Source organism: Gasterosteus aculeatus, chromosome 2 (assembly GCF_964276395.1).
Source record: "Gasterosteus aculeatus chromosome 2, fGasAcu3.hap1.1, whole genome shotgun sequence".
Lineage (NCBI taxonomy): Eukaryota > Metazoa > Chordata > Actinopteri > Perciformes > Gasterosteidae > Gasterosteus > Gasterosteus aculeatus.
The window spans coordinates 9,109,677-9,135,417 of NC_135689.1; the positions used below are offsets into that span (position 1 = coordinate 9,109,677).

A 25,741-nucleotide genomic window follows, 5' to 3' on the forward strand; every position below is an offset into this window, starting at 1 on the left:
ACAAACGTTTACTCGCAATCGTTTTTATTATATCGTGTTGATACCAAAAATTATTAAAATGCTTTGATTAACATGCTTAGTCACCCATTTCGAGAGCGTTCAACCGGCAGCACGTGACTGCGAGGGGCGGGGTTACGGGCGGAGTTAGGGGCGGGGTACCTACGGCTAAACTGGTAGTTTAAACTCCTACCAAGGACGACGCAGAGAGGGTGAGTGAACAACGTTTAATAGCACGTAACGTTGCATATTAAAGTCGTAGTTATTTCTAGAAAACAAATTTAGGTAAATGCGGCCGTGCGTCAAAACAAGTCACGCGCTACATAACGTTACGTGTCCGCTTCACGGCTGTAAAGGCAGTTTAGCTAACGTTAGCTTTTGTTGTCAACGCAACGCCTGTGCTTGTCTCACTACAAGCACGCTTAACGGTAGCTAACGTTATATTCGTTCACAAAACAAACTCCAAGTTAAATAATGTGGATATAAAGTAAATTATAATCTCCGTTTGATTCGTTTTAGACTGACTAAGCTAATAATGGTTAACACGATCGAAGTTGGAACACGGATTTAGGTATTTGCTAGGTAGCTAACGTTAGCTAGCGTTAACGGTCTTCTCAATAAATTGTCATATGGCCAACGTTTAGTTTAGAACATTAAAAACAAAAATGATTTGCATGAATGATATGACTGGTACCGTAACAGACTAAAATCACATATTTAAGGAATTTACCTCCCTTAAACTTCGTACTTCCTACCTATAGACTAGTAAACTCTTCCGCCGGCCAGTGCACTGGCGCTTGTAGAACTTGTAAATAGCTGACAAGAACTCCGATGTATTATTCTACACATTACTGTAAAAACAGTTTAGAATCCAAACCTGTGTCAGTTGTTGGTTTCATTGATTCTATTGGTCATAATTGAAACCCCCTCTCATCCGATTGGCGTGGAGACTTCAACGTCATGCTAAATGGGTACTCTTACGTATTGATTGGGTCACACACACGGTTGCATTCATGTTCACACAGTAAACCAGTTAATTTAACAACATGCGTTGTGGTTATTATCAAAGGGCTGGGGGCGGAAATTAATTGGCTGTTTTATATCGAATTCTCAGCCATAAAACACGAAGGTGTAAAATGAGTGAAATACATGTCACCGCTACTTGGCATTCAGGCAGGGGAACACATTGTGTACTTTCCCGGATTACTTTCCCAATCTAGTACCTAAAGGCAACAGGAATATGAGATAATTTAGTTCTTAAATTAATAAATATCGTATGATTTCAAGTGTGTTTACCACCTTTAATCCTCGACGTTTAGATGTATTTATTATGTATGTATTTTACTATGACAGTCCGAACACACGTGTGCCGTCCTCTTTGTTTACCTTTCTACGCCTCTATGCGTTCACTGGTTACCCCGTTTTTAAAGTCACATTGCAATGACTTGTGGGTAATTCTTTGGGCATCATACGGAGAGGGTTCATACAGGACTCAAAATGTCTGCCAGACCCATATGTCTATGGCCAGAACGCCCTCAAATTCGGACAGCCCGAAACCCTTCGCGCAGGTAGCTAGCGGGAGCGCGCCTTGGAATCCGTAAAATCGGGATTGGGCCTTAAAGTGAGCGAGGTTCACCGGTGTTCCTTGCGTGCGTGGGATCAATATTTCGTAGGAATGTCCTTCCGGGACACGTTTCGATTTACTAGAGAACACAAGGTTTAGCAGTTAACGTGCGCGAGGCCGTGGTTGTGACGTCGGGGATGCGGGGAAGAAGGGTAAGTGATGAAGTAGGTGGTAGTTGTATGCGCCTGTTTACAAACATCCGTGTTTTTAAATCCTTTACCAAATGTTCTTGTATTTATTAAATCGATTTGAGTCCTAGCTTTACTTTTATACAGCCTGTAAAGGGGAAAAAGTGACTTTAGATCCTGAATAATTACCATTGCTGTCTTGTTGATAAGTCAAGTTACTATGTAACACAGAACTTGAATATCATAACTTGAATATGAGTGTGTTTGTTCCAATCCAAGTCATTAGAAGATGGACATGGAGGTGGCAGTGAATGTGTTTCTGCCGAAGCCCACACAATGGATCCCCGACGACGGGCTGCTGGCTTGGCTCAATGACACTTTACAGACGAGCTTCACCAACGCGGAGCAGCTATGCGGGGGTAAGTCACAGCCATGAGCTGAGCTGTATATTTAGTAAATATCTTATTGTTGTCTCGTACCCTGACTGCATGTTATTGATCACTTTTGTGTGCTTGTATGAACACCCAGGTGGAGCCTTTTGCCAGCTGATGAACTGGTTGTTTCCCAAGTCCATAGACCTCTCAAGCGTCCAGTTCCTATGCAACAACATGGTGGACGCCATTCCCAACTACAGATTACTGAATGCTGCATTTAAAAAAGTTGGAGTTTTGCGAGTGAGTATTGTGACAAAAGTGGTGAATGGATGACTTGTAATTAATACAATATTAAAAATGAGCTTAAAATCAGCCAGAGTTGGCTCATTGCCAATATAATGCCAGAAGTGTTTATGTTGATGTTATGATGTTTTAGTATGACATTGAGCTACGGGGGCCTTCAAAATGTCTTTTTATTATGTATTCATTTTTTAAAAAGCAATACAAATAAGTAAAAACCAAAAAGATCTGTATTCTCCCTAATTCAACACATCTTTACTGGATCATGACGTTATCCATCAAGGTTAAAGAAAAAAACATTATGCAAACACAATTAAAACATAGTTACGAATATTATATCTTATTTCTGCTAATCAACCTCTGTGATGCTACAGGCAGTATCTTTAAAAAAACAACAACATTTATTTAGATTCGATCACAAGTAAATTGACCTCTTTCCTCTGAAGTGCATCCCCATTGAGGAGCTGATAAAGAAGGACACGGCATGGTTTCTGGCCTTCCTATACTGGTTTAAGGCATTCTTTGAAAGGAACCTGCACCAGGACAGGAAGTACAATCCCCTGGAGGCTAGAGGTGGACAGAGCATGGTTCCTGCTTACTCGGGTAAGTCAGTGAGCATATCACACAGTTGTTATACAGGTAGTCTACATAGCAAACAAAGCATTGTAGAGCTTTCCGTGGCAATAGTATGTGACCATTATGAACATTTATATAGTGGACACCTATTTATCAATGATGGAAGAGAAATGTCTTTACTTAAACAAAAGTATGAAGTCAGTCAATATTGCATGCTCCTTGTATTGAGAGTACTCATAACTATCCTTTCACTCCCATTATAAATGATCATTCCGACGACGACCTTATTGTGACGACGGATGGAAACACAGCAGAACCCAAACCCCAAAAAGACAAACTCATTGAAAATAGTCCAGATGTAATAGTAGTGATATCTGATGAAGATGACGATGTGATGGACTTGACAGCGGAGGAGGAAACTGAGACACAGAAGACGACAGTGGAAGAAGATTCGAAGGACAAAAGGGTGACGCAAGCAGTAGCAGCAATGCAGAAAGGAAGTGGCCGCAGCGATGATACTTTGTTGCGCTTCGTCAAAAGATACAGACATACAAGCGGAGACTCTCAGGTTTCTGGCCCCATCTTGAGTCCAAACCACCCCACCGACATTGTAATGGCGTGCTCCCGCGTGCCGTACTCCCTCTACCTGTATGTTGGCGTGGAGCTGGGTGGAGGCCAGAACACAAGCGTCGTCCTGGTCGGCTACTTCGACCAGAGCTCAGGGGTCAGCATGGTAAAGCCGCTGCTCACGTTGCAGTTGAGCGTCGATGCCGTAGACAAACCGCAAACCACAGCGGACGCCGTCCCCAACGCAGCCGCTGCCGACGCCCGCCTTCTGATCGAGAAGCTGAAGAAATGTGGTCTCCTCCTGTCCAAAGTTGTCACGTTCTACTGTAACGCTCCACACCCCGGGATGAGCCGGGTGTTTGTATCCATGCTCCAGGCGTACAACCCAAAGTTGATGTCACTCTGCGGCCTCCCCGACGTGGCAGAGAGAGCCTGCCAGGCGGGACTCCTGGCTTCCTTCAGTTGCGTGGTTGACCTGGTTAGAGACATCCACGATCTCCTGCACACCTACCCACCCGTCAGCGACGATCTGAAAGGGCTGTTTCTGGAGCCGTACAACCCATCCCGCCCTGTGCAGGTTTTGTTCACCACCCACTCTGTGCAGAGGATCGCAAGCAGCTGGAGGCCTCTAGTAGACTATTTGAAGTCACTGAAGCAAGCGGACGAGCGCATCAGAACCCAGCTGATGGATCATAAAGTTAAACTTCGCTTCATCTTCCTCTCCCACATGTTGGAGCCCCTCCAAGCTCTCCAAAAATTGCAGGAGTGCGGCACCAGCGTGGTAGCCGAGGTTCAGCTGACGGCCATGCTGGTTCGCTTCTACGCGACCAATCTCCTCCGGCCCTCTGTCGCCGAGCACTTTTTCACAATGCGAGACGTGAGGGTCTTACAGGATGCCACAAAGCTGCTCCCAATAACTGAGGTGCAAGTCGGGGCTCGTGCCAGAGAATTCCTTTGGGCCACCGCAGTCGTCGATCTGGGAGAACAGGAGAGGAGGGACTTCCTGAAGGACGCCGCGACTTTCTATAAAGCAGCACTCGAGTGTTTAGTGGAGAGTCTTCCTCGGCACCTCGGAGAAGTTGTACTGACTAATATCTACACGGTGCTGAAACATTCTGGAAGTATACGCGTAAGAACATTTATTTTTCTTATTTATGTATTTGTTTGCTGGAGATTTGGCTGACGTTGATGTTTTAATGCTTCTTTTCAGGACATCAACATTTGTAGTTTAAGATGTAAACATCGGTGTCTCGATGCTTAACTTCATCTAATACATAATGCTTTCTGTGATATCTGTTTTTTTCCTCTTTAGGGTAACACACTGTCCAGGAATGTGCTGTACGAGTTGGGCTTTCAGCTGGGTCTGTTCAAATGTGGGCTTTCAGAGAAGCATCAGCTGGCGTACGACTACCATAAACTCATCAAGACGGTGAAAGGGGAGCATGGCTGGCAAAAGGTAAACTGACACCGTAATGGATCAGGGCTGCCTAACTGTTTTTGAATGACATTTGTATCTGGCTACAGGACTAAATACCTCTGTTTTCTGACGGTGAGGTGAACGAGAAATCCATGTTGTACGCTAGCTCATTAACCGGAAAGCACAGTTCTGCTCTGTATAATTACAATAGAAATGTACCTTACCATTCGCTGATTTTAAGCGCTAGCACATTTTCATCATTTGTTTGAGTATGCCTACTATTCCTCCCTACTAGAAGTAAAATATGAAGTGCTACTTTAGGAGTTGTGCTGTCTTTACAGATCTTGGATGCCACCAGACCACACTCGGCTCTGCGTATGCTCTTCCTGACCGTCCTGGCCCTGCCGAGCTCTCTGGGCCGGACGCAGGTGTTTGATAAAGTGAGTGTGAAAAGCTAAAACTGAAACTTTCTTTTCAGTTCACTGTTTGGATTTCAAACACAACGGGACATTTTTAGCACCTACACGTGACGTATTGAGATTTATCTTGTGTTTGCTTGCTCCTTTCTCAAGGTGTTCAAAAGGGCTCCTCCTCCCAGCAAGTTGATCCCTGCAGCCTTATCGCAGTTCCGCTGTTTGGCAGAAGAACCGCTCATCAGTAAACTAAGGAACTCTGTCCAGGTCGTTAGAAGTGACAAGAAGAACCAAGAGGCCTTGTCAGAGGATGGGGATTGTGTTGAGGTGGCCAAAGCCAGTTTCCATCTTCTTTCCCAAGCCTCCAGCCGAGTGGAGGACTCTGACTACACAGACAATTCCTCCGGTGAGACTGTCAGCCAGGTGTGCGCTGTGGGATCAGAGCACCAGCGTCGTCAACAGAAACATTTCAACGATGAAAATCAACGGAAACAGCATTTCCAAACATTGTGGACAATATTAAATAACGTGTTTTTTCTTCTATTTTTCGTCAGATGTGGTTGATACCACAGAGGTTTTCGAAACAAGTCCATCTGCAAGTCCAATGAAAACAGCAAGTAAGAGAGTGTTGATAAAAATTGAGTCAGAATATGAGCGGTTATTGAACCGCTTATCACTTGTTCCTCTTCGCTGGGAGAGCTCCTGCTCTGAAATACGAGCTAAAAAAGAGCAACATGACATTCTAAGGGACAAATAGTTATGTTCAAAGGGGGGATTTACATTTTGTACAAAATTGACTCATGGTTTTGGTAAGTTGGGAATAGTCATGCCTAGAAATGCTTCGAGATGAACAAGAGCCCTTTTTATTTTACACAAGGAATATGATCATTTGTGGTCATCAGTGGTCGTCACTGTTTTGCAGGTGAAAGAACTCCACAGTCTGCATCCGTTGAGGTCCTTGTTGATCGGGATGATGGCGGGATTTCAACAAGCACACCACCTAACTCAGGACAATTGCTGGTAAATCCATATTAGCATTTGCAAATTGAATAATCAGTATTTATTTGAATGGCCTATTTTATACATACTGTATATGTAATATATATTGAATGTTATATTCTCAGTTTTACCACATAAACCATGTTTACGTCTGATAATGTTTAAAAAGAATATAGCAGTTAGCAAGTACCTCTGGTCACTTTGCATCTGTAACTTGTCCCTGTTGGTGGAAGCAAACAGATGTTTCTTTAAAAAGGTTTTAATTAAAAAGTCAGTATTTATTCTCTAGCTTCTTTATTGTGTGTTATACAGCACGTGATAGGGGAGCTGGTCTGGGGTCAAGTGGATGGTTTTTCTCCCTGGCCAGCCATCATACGCTGCAGCGGAGGGGAGCAACTCCCAGACACTGGGATGGTTGAGTGGTACGGACAAAACATGTCCTCTCAAGTGAGTGCGATGTGAGATTTGACTTCAGTAGTTAATCATGTACATACATTCTTCTTTTCATTACATTAAAGTAATGTTTTGTTATTTTACCCCTTTACCCCGCGGTACTAAATAAGCTGCATTCACTGACAATCTAATAAAAAAAAAGCCTGAGGTACAGTTGAAAACGATCGTAATAACGATCTTTCATTCTGCCAGCTTATTAAATCCCGAAGATCTGTCTGATGAAGTGATGGATGGCAATGTGACGGTGTAAATTTGAACAATATATCATAATAATGACAATCTGTAAGTCACTTATTCTCATTTTCCATTCTCTGCTGTGAATTCTTGGCTCTGATTCCAGGTCAGTTTAAAGGCCCTGAAACCATTTGCTGCCTTCGCCCAGCACTTCTGTTCTAACTCCTTCGCCATCCTCATCACCTACCGAGAAGCCCTCTTCACGTCTCTGCAGGTTTGAGGGTTTTTTTCCTGCATACTCACTGATATAAAAAGGATTCTACAGAGAGAGTGTGTGTTGTGATAGCTGCTTAGACATGATCCTCTATCTGTGGTTACACAATTACACCTGAATTAATACCTGAAAGTGTTAATATTGCGATGGATGAATTTTCCCGTTTACACATTGATATCCGTGACTTACCAGGAGGCCGCTCTACGTTGTAAGAAGGATTTCTCTGAATTTGTTGGGGACCGAGATGAGCTGCTGAAACACATGCTGGACTGGGCTTTAGGAGGATTTCAGCCAACGGGCCCAGATGGACTCAAACCAACAGATGTCCCAAACGGTACAAACACCTGCTTTAGGAAGAGTCTCAATAGATTTACTCAATAGATTTGCTTTCAGGCCGCGTCTGTGTCAAAGGTCACCTCAAGCCTACTCGGTCACGGCCTAGGCCAGGGCCCGGTGTGAGCGTTAGACCGTAACATGGTCCCAGTGGAGAGACAAGCTTGTGTGATGTGATCAGTGGGAAGTTTCCAATGGTGGCCAGGATCTTTTCCCGCTAAGATACAACATAATTTAGAATGAAGCCAGGTAATGTGTGGCAGGTTCTAGATAGTAGATAAGATAGTAGAGGATCTGAAACGTATTCGACATATCCTGTGTATTTTATTTATTTATACCCTTTAGGTCACATGTATGATTGTCTTCTGTCCAGATGTTACTCAGAGGGGCAAAAGAGCAAAACCTCTCAGCTCCTCCGGCCCAAGGAGCAGAACCAGCAACACCATCAGGACTAAGCCAACAGAAAAGTCAGTCTCTGATAGAAAACTGTCACGCAACTCCAAGGAGAAGTTGTCTCCAGGGAGTGGAGGTGAAAGTGCATCGGAGGAAGGATTTGATTCTGCAGAAAGAAGCACTAAAAGAGTCCATGGAGGAGGGGAGGGGGAGAGAGATGACTGGGGAGGACAATGGGAGAAGGAGAGAGGAAAGGGGAAGGGAGGGAAGGCTCAGAAGAAGAAAAGCAGTCCATTTGATGGATTTGATGATGACATGTCACCGGACTTTTTGCCCTACAAGAAGAAGACCATCAACAAACCTTACAATAAGGTCAACCAGACGACTAGTGCGTACACCCAGCCGGACCAGGAACTCAGAGGTACCAAAAAATCCATCAACATCATTCAGAGAGACAACACGCTGAACTCTGAACCAAGCTTGGGCAACTGGTTGGATTTTATTGCTAGCTAAGAAAAATGTTTCATCTAATTCAATTAGTAAAGAACACCTCCTCTATTAAGTGCAGCTCACAGTATATCAGAGAAGTAGTCCGTCATTTTTTTTCTTTCCTTGCAGAGAATATCATCCGTACAATCATGGAGAAGAAGCTTGACATCGAAGGTGAGTTTTTAAGTTGTATTGTGCAACAAGATTGGCTCAAGATAATTATTCCTAATGCTACAAGAAATCCGATTCTTAAATCATTCTGGTTCGCCAGAAACTCCTTCAGCTCCTCCTGCGGTCAGCAGCAGAGCTCGGTCCTGCTGTCATGCTGTTGTTTGTGAACTGTGCCAATATTTATCTGTATGGCTAATTTGCTTCTGTGCTTGTTTGTTTTTTCTCGGCAGGCTTCTGTTTGTGTTGTGGAACCAAAGACGTTGACATATTCCACCCTCTGTTTAAAGGCAGCCTCTGCTCCATGTGTAAAGTAAGTGATCTTCAGCTCCAGTAAGTGTCCCTCCGATTACTTCCAATTGTTACTCCACACCGTAGGGCTGGGACAATTCTTTACGTAGTCAGTGTTTTGTGTTGATTCTCATAACCTGCTTTGGTTGCCTGAGGCGACGCTAGGAGCAAAAAAAAAGATTTTAGTTTTTATTAGTTATTTAATTAATTGTTTTATCCAAAACATAATCGCTGGGTTAATTGGTTTCAAAATATAATCGAAGCAATAACGATGTATTTCCTCCTGTGGTCTCAGTCTGTTGAACTTTCCCTAATCCCTGTCTGTGGTGTCTTTTTTTTCTCCCTGTAGGATAACTTAAAAGAAACCCTGTATTGCTTTGATGATGATGGATATCAATCGTATTGTACCATCTGCTGCTATGGACTGGAGGTCCTACTGTGTGGCAATGATAGCTGCGGCAGGTTGTTCGTCTTTTCTTCCACGATTCACTCATCTTGAGAGCTCAGTTTTTCCTCTTTTATTTTTATTTAAAAGTTTCTTTCTACTCCCATCCTCTACATTTGCAGATGTTATTGCACAGACTGCCTGAACATCCTTGTGGGTCCCGGGACGTTCGATTCATTGAAGGCTGTGGACCCGTGGATCTGCTACTTGTGTCAGCCTCATAAACCCCACGGCGCTCTGATCCCCAGAGAGGACTGGAGCATTCGTGTTCAGGAGTTATTCGCCAACACCAGTGCCATGGAGTTTGTGAGTGATCGACACTTTCGCTCCATCTTCTCAATGGGTTGGGTCCAAACCCCCCAGGGGTTCAACCCGTGGGGTCAGGGAGGATCCCCTCTACTCTGCTCCTCTCTGTGATGGTGCACCATGACTGGAAACTGGAAAATGTACAACTTTTTTAGGGGTTGAATTTCAGATAAATATTTTAAAAAAACATTAATAAATTGTTTTAGATTCGGCTTTGTAGAAAAGTTTTTGTTTAATTTTGTATTTAAAGAGAAACCTTAGTGACCCCAAGCTCCCAAATTTAAAGCCTAGCATAGATAACTTTAAATTACTATACTATATACATTGCAAAGCGTCTTGTGTATACAAACCTAACATTTAAAATAACAAAGTAAGAAGAAGCACCAAAACTGAATAATCATGTAACCACATAACGGATTTACACAAAAGGTCAAAAAAGAAATCCTATTAAGTTGCAATTAATGTGTAAGTAAACACATTACACTAATAAACAGCAAATTTAAGTCTTATGGAATTCCCTTTTCTCTTAAAATACATGTTCCCAGGAATCATACAGACTCAGTTACCACATCGTTGATATTTATTGTTTTACTTTAAAGGAGCCTCACCGTGTTTACCCGTCCATCCCTGCAAACCTGCGCAGACCAGTCCGAGTTCTCTCACTGTTTGATGGCATAGCAACTGGTGAGTACTTATTTCACCTGGAGGGAGATCGCCGGGAGATTAACTGAAAGTTTTGTGGCTAAGTTTTGTGTTACTTCCAGTAAGTACAATACTCTTTGACATTCCCAGTGAGTACACCTAGGCCACTTAACCCAATAATGATTGATTTTTAAAGGTTAAGAGGGTTCAAAGCAACCTTTCAAGCACCGCCTGTCATTTTTTACTTTTCACAGGCAACACATATAGGAACCTTTTCGTCTCGCTCCATAACCCATTTGCCATCGCAATGCTGGAATAAATGGGCATGCTTTGTCCAGCGGGTCGTGTTACTGCAAAACCTATGAATGCCAACCGCCATGAAACTCAACAGAAGGAGATGGGCCAAGACCTTATGGACATGAACGCTGCTGCAGCCGGTTGCCGCCATGCTCTGTATAAAAGTGTCTTTCGTTAGACGGACATGACCCCTCACATTCTTGTCTCGGCGATGTGGCTTTCATTTCGAGCCGAGCATATGCTCACGTTCCCTGGAATGTTTGCAAGTGTTGTTTTGGGAAAGTGGCTTTAAAGGTTTCCCTGAATAACAATTTGTACAGGATCCAAATCTGGACATTCCAGGGACAATCCATATGTGGTTGGCCCCCGTGTTTTGCTGCCAATACGTTCCCGTTGTCCCTTACACGCTTACAGCATGTGTATATGTGTGTCTTGTGTATTATTTACAGGCTACTTTGTGCTGAAGGAACTCGGTTTCAAAGTCGAGGCATATGTTGCTTCAGAGATCTGTGAAGATTCGCTTGCCGTGGCGACCATCAACCACGATGGGAAGATCCACCATGTTGGTGACGCCCGGTTCATCACCCACGAACACGTATGTTCTGTTTTTGTATATTCACATTGTCACACACAGTTGGAAATGTTTATGTTAATCCTCCTTCCCATCATGCCCTCTGAAACCTTTTTATTTATTATTTATTTGAAAATTAAATTTTGTTTTTATAACCACTGACATAACTGAAGTGACTGGTGGCTTAATATTGAACTTCTCTCCTCTAGATCAATGAGTGGGGTCCATTTGATTTGCTGATCGGAGGCAGCCCCTGTAACGACCTCTCTATTGTCAACCCGTTGAGAAAAGGCGTTTACGGTCCGTAACTATGTTGTTTGCATGTCATCTTTAAATGCATTGATTTTCACAAAATAAGAATTGAAAGGTCAAACGGTCAGTGCAACTTCAACATGCCATACATATATCATACATATCATAATTGGGCAATTTAGGCTCTTGGAACTTAATGAATTTGTTATTATTGTGTGAAGACTATTTATTTCTTAAAGTAAAATAAGCAAAAGAGGTAATCATTAGATGCCAATAAGATTAATCACAGTGAAGAATATTTTCTGCCTTTTTATTGTTGGTTTCTATTTTATTTCCATGACTTAGACCTTTGCATTACATGATTTCTCTAATTTTCTCTTGCATTTTTGTTAAGTACGCATTCAACCTTCGTTTTTACTAAGGAAATCATTGGGAGGCAACCCTCATTTAAAATATCACTTAAATCACAGAAAAGGGGAAACAAAACAACAACAACAAAGACATATTTGAGAAAGAAGGAAACGCAACATCATTATAAAAACTAAAATACCAAATCCAATTCCCTGTATGTTAAAACCTACTTTGCAATGAAACTATTTAACTCCTGAGGATATTACTCATTTTGGAATCCCTATTTCTATGCTGTTTATTATTATGACGTTCTTCCTCTCAGCTGTAATTCCCTTCTCTCTCCAACAGAGGGCACTGGCAGGCTCTTCTTTGAATACTACAGGATCCTTCAGCTTCTGAAGCCCAAAGAGGAAGACCCACGGCCGTTCTTCTGGCTGTTTGAGAACGTGGTCTTCATGAACACGCACGACAAAGTCAACATCTGCCGCTTCCTCGAGGTTCGCCCCGTCCAGTTGTGTGATGGATCCTTTCATTTCTGAAGCCCTCTCCTCCTCTTCTTCTATCCTTCCCCGTTTTCTTCCCACCCCTTCACTCCTTCTTTCCTTAGCTATTGCCCAGCTGTTCCTCGCTATTTAACCTGTTTTTGGAGTTGTGAGAATGACTGTTACTGGTGACTTGGTTCTTTGACAGTGCAACCCCGTGCTGGTGAATGCAGTCAATGTCAGCCCTGCTCACAGAGCCCGTTGCTTCTGGGGAAACATTCCGGGGATGAGCAGGTGAGACTTCAATGCAGAAACGTGAATTCAATGGGTCCAATTAAACTAATGGTTTCCAACTATGTGTTTGAATGGACTAATATGTTGTTGTTGTTGTTGTTACGTGATGTTTTTGTTTGTTGGCTCGCTGTAATAGTGTATATCCCCACTAGGAATAATAAAGTATCTGTCTCGTAACACTAGCCGTAATGGTGCAATCTGGCTTTTTTTATACCGTATTTTCCTTTTTATATCCATATTTTATTGTTTCTTAATACTGTTAACTTCTGTTTTTGTTTACGGTAGAAAATAAGGTTTTCTGCTTATTTCCCTTCAGGCCCATTACAGCATCCCAGAACGACAAGCTGAATCTCCAGGACTGTTTAGAGATTGGTAGAAAAGCAAGGGTCAGTGTACTTGCAGATTACATTTTATTCAATTATCTTCACTTAACCGGTTTTAAGTGCTGAATGTGTTTTTATTTTTAGGACTTATGTTAATTATTATGTTCATTCAAGGTTGTCATCAGTCACTTGATGGTATTTTTGTTGCAGGTCTCTAAGGTGAGGACGATCACCACCAATCCAAACTCTCTGAAGCAGGGAAAGGGTGTCAATTCCCTGCTGCCTGTCCTCCATAATGGCAAAGAGGACAACCTCTGGATCACGGAGCTAGAAAGGTAGGCGTCATAACAGTCATGTTATGTGTCTGTGTGTAGAGTAGGCCAGTAGGATGGTCCGATTCCCTGTGACCATCCTACTGGCCAAACCTGACCAACCGTGGTTGTTGCTACTGAACTCTTGGTCAATTCCTCTTTATCTGAGTTCAGTTCTGTCCTCTTTGAACTTCTACTACCAGCTCCTAACGTGCTGTACTGGAACCAGCTAAGAGTAACCTAATTCACACTATGGAGGAGCTGTAGGATATAAACAAAAAAAAACACTATTTGTGGGTTTTGCTGAAGTTAAATCATTTGAAAGATGAGCTATAATGGCTGCCACGCTTATTTTTGAAGATTGAAGGCAGGAAGTGGAACAGCTGGCGCATCTGATCATTTCTTTCCAAATAAGGGCCTGTTGCAGAATCCTTATGCAGCCACAAATCATTGATCCATGCTGTTCATTATTGAACTACTTTTAACAGTAATCACTTCTGTAGGCTACAGCACAAAAAACTAGGAAATAACCATAAACACACACAGAAAGAAACCGATATTTAACTATGTAGCCTACTGGTAGAATCGAAAACCTCCAGGAAAAATGGCTACATTTACTAAATCCGAAAGTAGCGGAGGCAAACTGCTCCACCTCTGAAGCGCTCCAGTATGAGATTGCGATATGAGATTGCGATATGAGATAGCGCGGCTTCCCCCAGTGGAATCCCGGTGTAGGTTTAACAACCTATGGTTTCCATACTGTGTGACCACCCCCTTTCTTTTTCACCAGGATATTTGGGTTCCCCAAACATTATACCGACGTGAGAAACATGAACCGGCAGCAGAGGCAGAAGGTGCTGGGGAAGGCCTGGAGCGTGCCAGTCATCCGTCACCTGTTTGCTCCCCTGAAGGACTATTTTGCCTGCGAGGAGCTTCCTCCTTTGACCACCTCCAACTCCAGCCCCTCTCCGTCCTCCCCTGCGTCCCCAGAACTGGAGCAGCTGAGATAAAGTGGAGTTTGGCAATGTTGTGTATAATATAGTTTGTATGTTCTATAAGAAGTCAGTGGAGCACTAATGAACTATGCAGTCTCTCTACTTTGAGCTCACGGACAGGCTTTTGTGGATCCCTGACACACGGACGAAAGGCCTACACACTTGAGTCTGTGTGCACAGCCAACAAGTCACTTTGGCTTCCAAGCCTGCAGAAGATGCTGCTCCAGCTTCTACATCAACTCTGTAGCTTTTCCTACCAAATCTTTCCACCTACTGAAGACGCTGCCAATCCTCCCTGTTTTCAAAGGCTAAAAGAGTCCAGTGGATAGCAGGGACATAGTGGCATCACTGGTCATTTTTTATTTCCTTTTTACACTTGTCTCTGGTATGTCTGTGCGGGGAGAAGGTTTATCATGGTCAGTCATGTCTCTTGAGGAAAAATCGTCGTGAGCATAGATTTAATCGTTGCACATATAGCATGAACCCCTGAGCTTTTTACGTATTTTAAAAAAATGGATGAGAAATAATGTTAGAAACGTGAGATATTTTTCTGTCATAAACTTGATATTTTATTTATGAATGAATTGTCATTTGGGGCGTGAATAATGTTGAGCTGCCCAACTTTACCGTCAGATTGGAATGATTGCTGTTTACATGAGAAAACCGGAACTGTGCACACATCTGTCAGTAGATTAAAAGGATATGTTTCTTTAATTGGAATAGTATGAGGTATGTATCCATAGTCGGTGTATAATCACAGTCAAAGGCCATTGGCATGTTATGAATGCTTTCTTTGAAGACACAGGACTCCTAAACTGATTTCTTTCATTGGGTAGTGGCTGGTCTTTCACTCCTTGATCAGTTTGTTTGCTTAATTTTGGAATAGTAAAGGGTTAGTTTAGGATTTACAGAAGTCACCCAGTATAATTATGGTCAAGAGAAAGAGTATAGATGGTCATAACCGCTATAGTTTCCAGTCTGAAGAGCTGAGGTAAAGTCAGGAAAATATTCTAATTACAATGAACCCTTAAACTAATGTTGATTCTCTTGAGGTGCCTGAAATATGGTGTTCTGCTGTCCCAGTCCACAGTAACACTTTCTTTGCTCCCCTGTTGATGCTCTTGTCTGTTTCTGCTGTAGGTGATAGACTTACTAACATTCAAACTATCCACTTAACGTCTACAGTAGTTTAAAACAATTTTGGATATTTTGTTACTAAAGTAAGCATTCAGATATTTGAACAGAAACGTCACAGTTGGACTTGTCTTATTTTTTATCAGTAACTTTTTTATGTGTTAATTGTTTTTGTAGAAATGTATCGATTTTTATCCATTCTTATGTGCATTGACTTTTACTGGTCAGGGGTGTGTGTAGGTGTTTATATGTGTTTGTGTGCATGTGCACGTGCACTGGAACTTTTACACCAACAAAACTGTGATGGACATAAGAGCCAACGTTTTCATACTAAAGGTCTAGTTGACAATTTGTCAAGCAGCTTTTTTTGTTAAAGTAGTATTCGGTTTTGTGTCTACATCAGGGTAACTGAAATAAAATAAATGGTCGAATTTTTAAAGTTTTTAGTTTGTTTTTTTCAACAGAATCATAATGGTTCATTTGTATAGTTAATGTGTTTCTTTATATGCTACAATGTTTTGTTAAGTTGTGAATTTTTTTTTAATGTTCATTCTGTGAGGGCCCATCCGATCCTGTGTACTGCATCACATACTGTGTTTCAATGTCTGAGGGAAGCATTGTGTATTTTGACAAATGAATGTGTGCATTAAATAAGTGTTAAACAAATAAAAACTTATTTTACTTAAGACCATTCAAATACACTTTCAACTTTAGGTTTGCTATAAGGATAAACAGTTTTAACTTCAAATACCTTTATTTTTATTTTAATCTATTTTATAATGCATCATATCCACAGTCAATAAAAATAGACAAGGAGATTAAAGGTTTTACTTTTTGCAAAGCAAAATAAAGGAGGAAGTACCAAATTGTCTCACAGACTTTCATTTAGATTGATTCATAGTATAATGTTACATTATACAGTAGCATAATGTAACATACATCCAGAGAGAGAGAGAGAGGTCAAGGAAGAACATGTAATAAACAAGAGAAAATGTTTTATTAAAGTGTTTCCTTCTATTCACTATCTTGGCAGTTGGACATTCCACAATTCTTCCCCAGCCATTTGTGTAGATGTCCATCTTTAGGTGTGTATCCGTTCACATAATGTAGATCTACTTGTCACCTGTGCAGCTAGGTCCAACATGCAGGCTCCACCATTGGTTCAGAGCTTTTTCCTTGGTGCAGGCAATATACCCATTTAATATCTTTACGTTGAAATTGAAAGGTATGTGTGCAGTTATTTGTATAATGCATTTATAACTATACAGATCCCAGTACAACATTATTAAAGACGTATGTTTTAATTAAAAATATATTTTAAAAAGAAATGTCCGTAACAAAACGTCCCGTTTAGGCGTTACCCGTTCTGCTTACGTCATTCCGTCGTGACGTTGACAAATTGCTTCTTCCGCTGCCGGTAGAGAACGTGAGCTGCCAAGAAGAAGAAAAAAAAGCAGAAGTAGCTGCAAAGCCGAGACAATTACACTTAACGCCAGACTCCTTTATGACACAGAGTTACACCCGCTAAAAAGAATAACGTCATCGTGTCCTAGATCTGTGAACGCCAATCCACTCCAGGTAGGTTCAACTGCGCCGAAACACGATGTCATTTCGCGATATTAGCCGGCATGTGAAGCGGTGGCTGGTGTTCGGTCAGTTTAGCTCTGTTAGCAACGATGCTAGCTTGTGACTAGCCGGGACGTAACCGTTTGACCAACGATCAAACCAGCCAGGTGCGTGGCGTCCATTCTGTAGCTGTCAGGCGAAGCGATGACAAAGCCTACACATTCGAGCTCACCTACTGGAAATCCGCCGCATTATCTGCGCCCAGGGCTAGCTGAAGCTAGCGGGGCTGCTTGGTGCTTTCGGGGCGAGGGGGGGTGGAAACGTCTCCGTGTCCGGCTCACAGTAGCCAGTGGAGTTTCGCCGGTGACTAAAACCGACTTAAATTGTAGCTACATGTTATTCACTAGTATAAATAATGTTTGAATTGATGGTCTTTGCGGTCCGTTAGCAAATGACAGTCCACCGGTCTATTGGTTAGCCGCCTAGCTAAGCTAGCTAATGTTTCGAAGGGAGCTAACGTTACGTTGAGTTCTCTGGTCAGTTGGCTAACAACCGCCACCGTTAGCTCACAAGTTTCTCACCGGGGCCCTGTTGCGTTGGACTAACGGTCACTTGCTATTAGCTGGAATGCAAGGAGTGGTGGGAGCTGCGGTAACGGTTATTTTTAACATTGAAATATACGACTTTGCTGTAATTTACCTAACGTAACATTAGTACATTTAAATATGCGTCATCCTTTGTCCACGATCTTAATTCGGTGGTATTCCGAGGTGAATTAAAATTATTTTAAAACCACCACAGCGAAAATACTCTGTTACGGGGAATTGTCTTTCACCACAAACGTGCTTGCATGAAATATAACAAAAGTATTAAAGTCGTACTCTTTATGCGGAGTGTCCAAAATCACATTTGATATATTACTGGACTATAATAACCATTCAAATTGGAGCTAATTTGAATGACTTAACATATATTGCTAGAAGGATTCATTTTAGAAAATACATCATAGTTTTAGTTGATTTTATATTTTAAATCAATAATGTTGATCTGCAAATGATATTGCGCTTAATGCATGATTAGTTGATTTGATTAATCAATCGGTCGATTAAAGGAAAATCTATGCAACTATTTTGATATAATGCCAGGGAAAAAATGTTTACGAACATTCATTTTTGCTGCTTCTTATCTTGAAATATTATAATACTTCTGCACATATTTTGCTTTGAGAAATTGTGATTGGCATTTGTTATGCTATGAAATTCCGTTTGGTAGCCCCAAGTAAGCCAGTAGCAGCGAACGAAAGATTAAAAAAAACACAAGATGAATAAAAAGGGGGACAAACGGACTGAACTGGGTGGGTTGTGTCATTGCTGATGTGGCTTGCCTTCTTGTGTAGACGGCTACCGCATCCAGAGTCGGGAGCTCGGTCCCTATGATCCTACAGGTTGCTTTGACTGCCGTCTTTGATCACCAGCTTTGTGCAGTTTTATTTGGATCTGTCCACTTGTTCTGCCCTTCCATCCACTTTGACTGACAAATTAGTCGTCATGTACGTTTATCCCACTCTGGTTTCCCCTTCTCTGTCAGAAGGTGACCGACAATGGCTGTGAACGTGTACTCGACCTCAGTGACCAGCGACAACTTAAGCCGTCATGACATGCTGGTGTGGATCAATGACTCTCTACAAATGAACCTAACCAAGATAGAAATGTTGTGCTCAGGTAAGCAACGTATTTCTTAAAATCTTTCTTTTGTTATGGGAGTGACGGATCATCTTTAGCCAATCCTCATTTTGAAAATTCAGCGCATTTTACTAAATTGTGCATTCAGTTGAATTGTGAGTTGAGTAACCCTATCATTTCATTTGTCAAGGTACTGCTTATTGCCAGTTCATGGACATGCTGTTTCCCAACTCCTTGCCTCTGAAGAAAGTTAAATTTGGTGCCAAGCTGGAGCACGAATACATCCACAACTACAAGCTTCTGCAGGTTTCCTTCAAAAAGATGGGAGTGGACAAAGTAAGTAACATCACCATGTACTCATGAGGGCAAAAGGAGAATTATGTAATCTTGCAACAAGATCCTGTGTTTCCCCAAACGTTATATTGCCAGTTCTAATCCAAGGTTAACATAAAACACAGGATGGATACCTTTTTTTTAAAGTAGCTTAGGTCTGAGCATGAATGACGACTGGCCTCAAATCTTTGGATGGAATGACACGTGCCAGAAAGACCCGGTTTAAACCAAGCGTTTTCCCCAGACCGATTAATGGACGAGTTACACATAATCAAATCAATAAGGAACCTGCATACAGAAACGTCCAAATCTTGCATAGGTTGCATCTTCTGCTGATCTTGCAAAAAAAAATGCATTTATTGAAAAGCACATGAAACTCAATATGGTGTAACTGTAGGGAAGTGTTCAGACCACATGAATAATATCTTTGGAGCAGCAGGCTTATTTTCAGCTCAGATCCGTAGCCCTGGAACTGAGTGGACGTGACCTACGTTTCCCCCTTCGTCGCTGTCAAATCAGAGTATTAAAACATTTTTTCAGAGCAGTTTCATTAGTGGTCTCGTTCTGGTATGAAACCTGCTGATCTGGTCATGAGTCACATTGTTTTTCCTGAGCACTGGTCTGTCACTCTGTGTTTGTATGTGTACCCCCCTTCCCCTCTATCTAATGGTAGAGGAAACACTAAACCTCATCATGTCAAGTTAAATTACATTTTTATGGGTTAGTTGACCTGATCCAACATAATAATCGTTTCTTTCAACACATTGATCAGCGGCTGCCCGGTGTAAAGACCTGCATGTTAACCGAAATTTCAGATATCGCTTTCAATTTTTTTCTTCCCTTTTTACTCTTCCCGATCAGGATAGAAAGTGTAATGACTTAATTTCTCTGAGAACACGTCTGGATGCTTCATAATGTCTCGATATTGCCAACATAGAATGAAAAGGGCTGGGCAGATTCATCCTAGTCATCATTTGCTTTCAGACTGAACATGCAGGACTGTTGACAAAGCTGCAATAATTAATTCATGTTTAGACTTCCTTTCTCTCTGTCTCTGCTGTTTTGAAAGACTGGAGGGAGTTGACTCATGGATCGCTGTAACAGCGGCTGGAGCACTAAGAGCTCATCGTGGTATTCATATCTGTTCAGGGTTCTAATCCCCGGCGTTGTGGCTGCTTTGTCAACTTTGCCTTTGTGCATCGTCTCATGAGTAACTGGGTGTACTGCTGTTTCTATTTGTTTATTGTGCTCTCTGCTCCGCACAGGCTTTGATCCCTGCCGGATTTGTTAGTTCTTTGTTTATCATTTTATTCGAGAAGTTAGTAGTTTCCTTCCGAGTCAGTACCGCAGTGACGATGTGCCGCTGTTAAAAAAAGTTTTCTCTTCCTGTAACTGACACTCAAGCGATGAACTACTTAAGTATGTTTAGTTTCTTTTGTCAGTATGAGTCACATGAGTTGAATCCACAGTATTATGTGTTGACCTAACTTGTCCACACAACCAAAAAAGCTAGAGACATAGTCTTTGGCCAAAATAACTACTTTTACTATTGAAATATTAAGTATTGCCTGATTTGGATAGTCATTTTCCTTAATGTATTCAGCTTGTTATAATGGAAGGAGAAACACTGAACTCTGAATCCACATCGTCTGTAGAAATGAGGCATTCACTTCATTTAGCTGTTAAATCTTAATGCCATTACATCCACTCTTTAGCTTGAACCGATGCCCAAACATCCTGGTCCTGATTCTCTCTTCCTGCTTCTAGATCATTCCAGTAGACAAACTGGTGAAGGGGAAGTTCCAGGACAACTTTGAGTTTGTCCAGTGGTTCAAGAAGTTCTTTGATGCAAACTACGATGGAAAGGAGTATGACCCGGTTGAGGCGAGGCAGGGCCAGGATGCAATGCCCATACCCAACAATGCCACGTCAGCTCTCACCAAAACCCCCAAAAAGGCTCTCAGTCCAGGTCAGGCTGCTGGTTGGTCTTGTGGTTTGAAATCAAAGTTTTAGGTTTTTCTCTTGTTCATATTCTTCCTCTTGTTGCCTCTTCAGCTCCCCAGAGGCCACCTGTTGCCAAAGTTGCGCCTAAGTTGGCTCTTGTCAGTGCGAGGAAGCCAAAAATGGGAGGAGGAGGAGGCGACGAGGAGAGGGCGGAGCTCATGAATGAGGTTGGTACTACAGAGCATAGAGAAAGAAAACCCCCGATCTGCACAATTACTATTGAAAACTGACATGTTTTACTTCTACAAGAAGTGAATGAACTTCAATAAGTAAAAACCATGTTCTGCCCCCACCCCCCTCTACAGGTGGAGATCCTAAAATCTACAATTCAGGACATGGAGAAGGAGAGAGATTTTTATTTTGGTAAACTGCGGAACATTGAGCTGATCTGCCAGGAGAAGGAAGGAGAGGGCGACCCCACGCTGCAGAAAATCATCGACATTCTCTACGCGACAGACGTGAGTGGTCAACTGTATGAAATATAGTGCATTGTTGATGGACATCAGACAAAACTCTGAGTGACTACAGTCTTGTGCATGAACCAGGGGGCTTGGCACTGAAGGCCACAGGCAGGAAGTCGGACAGTTTGTTATGGACTCAGAAGTTGTTTGGTCATTTCCTGTAATGTGTTCTAAAACATCACCATTTTTATACTTCTATCCTCAGAAATACAACATCTTCATATTCAATACATGCCAGTTCAACTCCTTAAATCCCATTGGCTCCGCTGTTAACGGCTGATGCTGTTATACATTCCTGCAGAAGAATGGCATGCAGTTTATTTTCAGAGCTATTTACAGTTCTTCCCTGTAGGTCGTGTGCCACTGTGCATATTGCTTTCCTTGTCATTTTGACTGTGATTGCTCCTGTACAGTTATTTTTTCTTCTATTCTATCATGAACATTTTCCCACATACAAGGCCCTAATTGTGCTGAAAAAAACATTTTAAGAGCTGAGAAAACTATTCCCGCTGAAGTGAACAAATAGAATATTACATTACATTACAGGTCATTTAGCTTACGCTTTTGTCCAAAGCGACTTGCATTGTATTATTAACCCATGGCATTTACATTTTTGCCCGGGGGGCAATTAGGGGTTGGGTGCCTTGCTCAGGGACACTTTGACATGGGACATGGAGCAGCCGGGGCTTGAACCACCTTGTGGTTCCCAGCGCACCTTTTCCACCCCTGTGCCACGACGACCCAAATGGAAATGACATTGATAAATGCATACAAGATAAACCCACTAAGAAGGTCGTGGAACAATGTTAAAAATTGACTTGATGTGCAATTCTTAGTAGAAAAAATATGCAAAAGATTTGCAAAAACAATCTGAACCCAAATGTCCCAGAATGCCTTGAGCTAAAGTCTATGACACCCGAGTGTTATAGCGCACCATTTCTCCTGCTGTATATACATCGTCATGGGAAAATACAGAAACCCTTTGAAATGTATCCTTAAATGAATGAATAACTTCTAACGTTTCATTATATTTTTATTTGAGTAACATGGCTGCCGCATTGTTGCTTGTTTTTCCACAAATTAAGTCATTTTTAAATGCAAGTTTCTATTTGAGTGCGTGTATATATTACAATTTTTACAATGTTCCTTTATTCCTTTCTCTCCCCCCTTCTTTCTCTCTAGGAGGGTTTTGTGATACCGGATGCTGAAGAGCAGGAGGAGTTTTAATCAAAACTGCAAGCAACTTTTCACTTGCTCTGGTAGACAAACCCACCTTGAGGTTTTCTTCAAGACAGTCCGTTTGGTTTTATATCCAACACCAAACCAAACCGCCCAACTCCCCAAGCTCATTTCCCTGGAAACGTCCTTTCACCAATAATGACACACACACACACACACACAATCACACACCTGTAATCCCATCCTTCCCAGAACCAGATGGTGCAGTACATATCTGTTTTTGTAAAGGATTTGAGTGTGAAACACGATGATGTTCTCGGTCCGTCTGTGTGGGTGTTTGTATGTGTGTGTGCGCGTGTGTTGTTGTGTGTGTTTAAAAAAACTATTTGAAAGAACCTCCTCCAAAGCACCCGGCTGTGAACACAATCTTTTTTTCCCCAAACCAGCCAAGATTGTTTGTTCTGTTGGATGGCGCTGCAGCCTTTTGTGCCTCGCCTATCGACACGGAGTTTGATTCGTTTGGAGGTAGAAACATCCATCCAAACGTTACGTTTACCATCAAACCCATAGTGTACTTTTGACAGCTGGTCCCAATTTCAATCGCGCTGAGTTGTTTTGAAATCTATTTCAACTTCATCAGGCTTTCAGAAACCTAATTTGCCAGTTTGATGGAGCCACAATGTGTAAATGAAAAAAGCAGGTGGTGTGCCGCGCTGTGAAGGGCTCGGGGTTTATCGGGAGACAAGGCGACAGTCGGATCGTCGCTTAGCCTTTTCTTCCACCAAGGATGCAGCCTGATTTTCAAAAGAGCGTTTTATAAATGTATGCTACTGTTTTATCACATTTGTCCCCCTCGCTCTTTTTTTTTTTTTTTTTTTTTTCTGGTTTTCTGTCGTATGTTTTGTTTTGAACAGGTTCTTAGGATCCTGTCAGTCGTCCTCTAGACTTTATTCGTAGGTTTTCCACGCTCACCCATCACTCTGTTGGAAAGATTAGACTTTGGATCGGATGTAGAGAAGTGTTGCTGTTTTTGTAGCCGATCAGTCTTTTTTTATTGCTTCCACGTCCCACAACGGTCAGTTCCAACTCAGTTTCAAGCTTCTTAAACGTGCAGTTCTTAACTCCAGGAAAGTGGCTTTCTCCTTGTGTGGATGTGTGGTGGCAGCATTTTAAACAGCAGCCTGATATTAAGTAAAAAGTACAACAAAATCAAAAATGTTTTGAATGTTTTGCCTTTTTGGAGAGTGTTGCAAGTCCATGCACTGATGTATTTTTTTTCTTTTTCTTTTTTGAACACCAGTGGCCCTTACTCAGCCGCCAGCCAATAAGAATAATTCCTGATCCAGAGAGGCCACATTACAAATAGCACAAATGAGCTGTGACTGGCTGATCTGTGTGCGTTCACCATAGTCGTAACCGCAGTGACGAAACCTCTGCTCTCATTACTAATGTTGGATTTTGTTTGTTTCAAAGTGGTTAAAGAAATATGCGATCAATGAGTTGCCACGTTGAAAGAATATTCCTTTCTCGGGAAGCGAGACGTCTGATGCCTTTTTTGGTCCCTTTTCCACTCCCCCAAACGACCAATTTTAATACTTGTATTGTGGATCTGATTTGAGACCAGTTTCTTTTTTATATATATATTTTTTTTCCCCACTGTATATTTGTACCTAACTTGAAACACCACATGTTGATTCCACAAAAACTGTTAACAGCAAAGGTGTCCTTATTGGAATACACAACTTTATCAATGGCCTTAATTATAGCGTTTTTCTTTTCATAAGACATTTTTCATAATTTTTGTATTTTACATTAATGTAAGTCTGCTGTTTTGGGCAAATGTTTGTAATGTTAGTGATATTTTAATGTGTTCTAAAAAATAAACAACGTTGGAGGTATTTTGGGCAACAGCTGAGATGTGTCGGGGTGTAGCAGGCCCCTTGAAACAAAGAAATATATTCTTACATCGTTCGTCTTTCATCCCAGAATTTCCTGTAAAATTATTTTTTTTTCTTGAAGTTTTGTTTTCTGGTAATATATTTTAGTAAAACCACCTCAAAACGAAAATCTATACTTTCAACCGTAGAATTTTCTGACATTATTTCAGAATGTTTTGCTTTTTACATAACACTCCCACGATTTTAAGGAGTTTAGTTTCTTTTTAGTGCAGTGATTTAGATATTTTTTGGTCTCTGTACTGCAGCGCAAAGGGGTTCAAGCCAGCAATGAACTCTCGTTTGAATTTCGGCTTTAATTTGAGAGGTTTTACATTCATTTTGGGGTGAACACTGTAGGCCATGTAGAGTGTTTTAGTCCCTGCCTCCCCCCCAGCGTGTTGAGAAACAGGAGGAAAATAAGAATACAGACTGATTTTTGTTCACATTCATCATTTTATCAGCCGTACGGTTCAATTTCTGAAAACTCCAAGCGGGAGGTGAAACTGGCTGAGGTCGAGGCCTGATCACACATCAATGTCTTTTTTGATGCCCAAGGGACTCGTATCCAAATACATTATTGTACTAACAAAACCTTTTGGTCACTTAAAACCAGGGTTTAAAAAAAAAAAAACACGTCTCTTTCCTCTGCTGTTCATCTTAACGTGGAAGTCATCCCACAAGAAATTGAAGCTGAAACTGAGGTCATCTTTAATATCAGATGCAATGTGCTAAAGTACAGAGACAACACTAGAAAAAATGCTGCTGAGGACAAAGTGCGCTATGTCCTGGTAGTAAAACCCGTCTGGTAAGTTAATGCCAAGACGTATCGTAGCACACGGAGGACAAAGACACGGTGAAGGACGTTACCGTTTCCCCCTCAGTTTACTGTGATCGCTCAATGCAGGAAACCTGTCGCTGGCACAGCAGCTTTTCTTGCGTTTCTGACAATTGTGTGTTGTCGAGCCTTAGTGACTAAGTGCTTTTTGTTATGCAACGTTAACACGGTGGCCTCTGTGCTGAGCCCAGTGCCGATGTATCCGCCGCCCTCCTGACCGCCAGTTTAATGCAACAGTCATCGCTCCAGTCAGGTGTGATTTGTAACACAATGAGGTCTTTCGTCTTGTCTTTTTTTCTTTTTCCCGACGAGTTGTTGGAAGTAGTTGTGTGTTGAGTCTTGTCTGGTTTAATGGTTGTAGTACAATGGGT

At 41.8% G+C, this 25,741-nt stretch overlaps 2 protein-coding genes across 6 annotated transcripts; both read left to right on the top strand.

Annotated features, from left to right (window-relative positions):
• The first annotated feature begins 136 nt into the window (after positions 1 to 136).
• LOC120829486 (uncharacterized) lies at positions 137 to 16,045 on the top strand. Of its 4 annotated transcripts, none has more exons than XM_040193616.2 (26): positions 137 to 209; positions 2,029 to 2,168; positions 2,278 to 2,423; positions 2,870 to 3,026; positions 3,311 to 4,695; positions 4,879 to 5,022; positions 5,325 to 5,423; positions 5,556 to 5,802; positions 5,951 to 6,013; positions 6,319 to 6,416; positions 6,708 to 6,842; positions 7,189 to 7,296; positions 7,489 to 7,630; positions 8,003 to 8,443; positions 8,641 to 8,685; positions 8,913 to 8,992; positions 9,320 to 9,432; positions 9,538 to 9,721; positions 10,321 to 10,405; positions 11,110 to 11,255; positions 11,441 to 11,531; positions 12,183 to 12,331; positions 12,525 to 12,610; positions 12,927 to 12,996; positions 13,144 to 13,268; positions 14,035 to 16,045. In XM_040193616.2, exons 2-26 carry the CDS (start codon positions 2,039 to 2,041, stop codon positions 14,252 to 14,254), a joined length of 4,689 nt encoding a protein of 1,562 aa, XP_040049550.2. In that variant the 5' UTR covers positions 137 to 209; positions 2,029 to 2,038; the 3' UTR covers positions 14,255 to 16,045. The 4 variants fall into 4 exon arrangements, with proteins under 4 accessions (XP_040049550.2, XP_077946716.1, XP_040049551.2 ...); XM_078090590.1 differs by having other exon boundaries at positions 141 to 209; positions 3,314 to 4,695; XM_040193617.2 differs by lacking the exon at positions 137 to 209 and adding an exon at positions 377 to 1,773 and having other exon boundaries at positions 3,314 to 4,695.
• Positions 16,046 to 16,670: 625 nt separating this feature from the next.
• On the top strand, positions 16,671 to 24,496 carry LOC120828826 (microtubule-associated protein RP/EB family member 1). Of its 2 annotated transcripts, none has more exons than XM_040192448.2 (7): positions 16,671 to 16,951; positions 18,527 to 18,660; positions 18,812 to 18,957; positions 20,722 to 20,923; positions 21,010 to 21,125; positions 21,264 to 21,416; positions 22,602 to 24,496. In XM_040192448.2, the coding sequence occupies exons 2-7, from the start codon at positions 18,540 to 18,542 to the stop codon at positions 22,644 to 22,646; spliced, it is 783 nt and encodes a 260-aa protein (XP_040048382.2). In that variant the 5' UTR covers positions 16,671 to 16,951; positions 18,527 to 18,539; the 3' UTR covers positions 22,647 to 24,496. The 2 variants fall into 2 exon arrangements, with proteins under 2 accessions (XP_040048382.2, XP_040048383.2); XM_040192449.2 differs by having other exon boundaries at positions 18,530 to 18,660.
• The last annotated feature ends 1,245 nt before the right edge of the window (positions 24,497 to 25,741 follow it).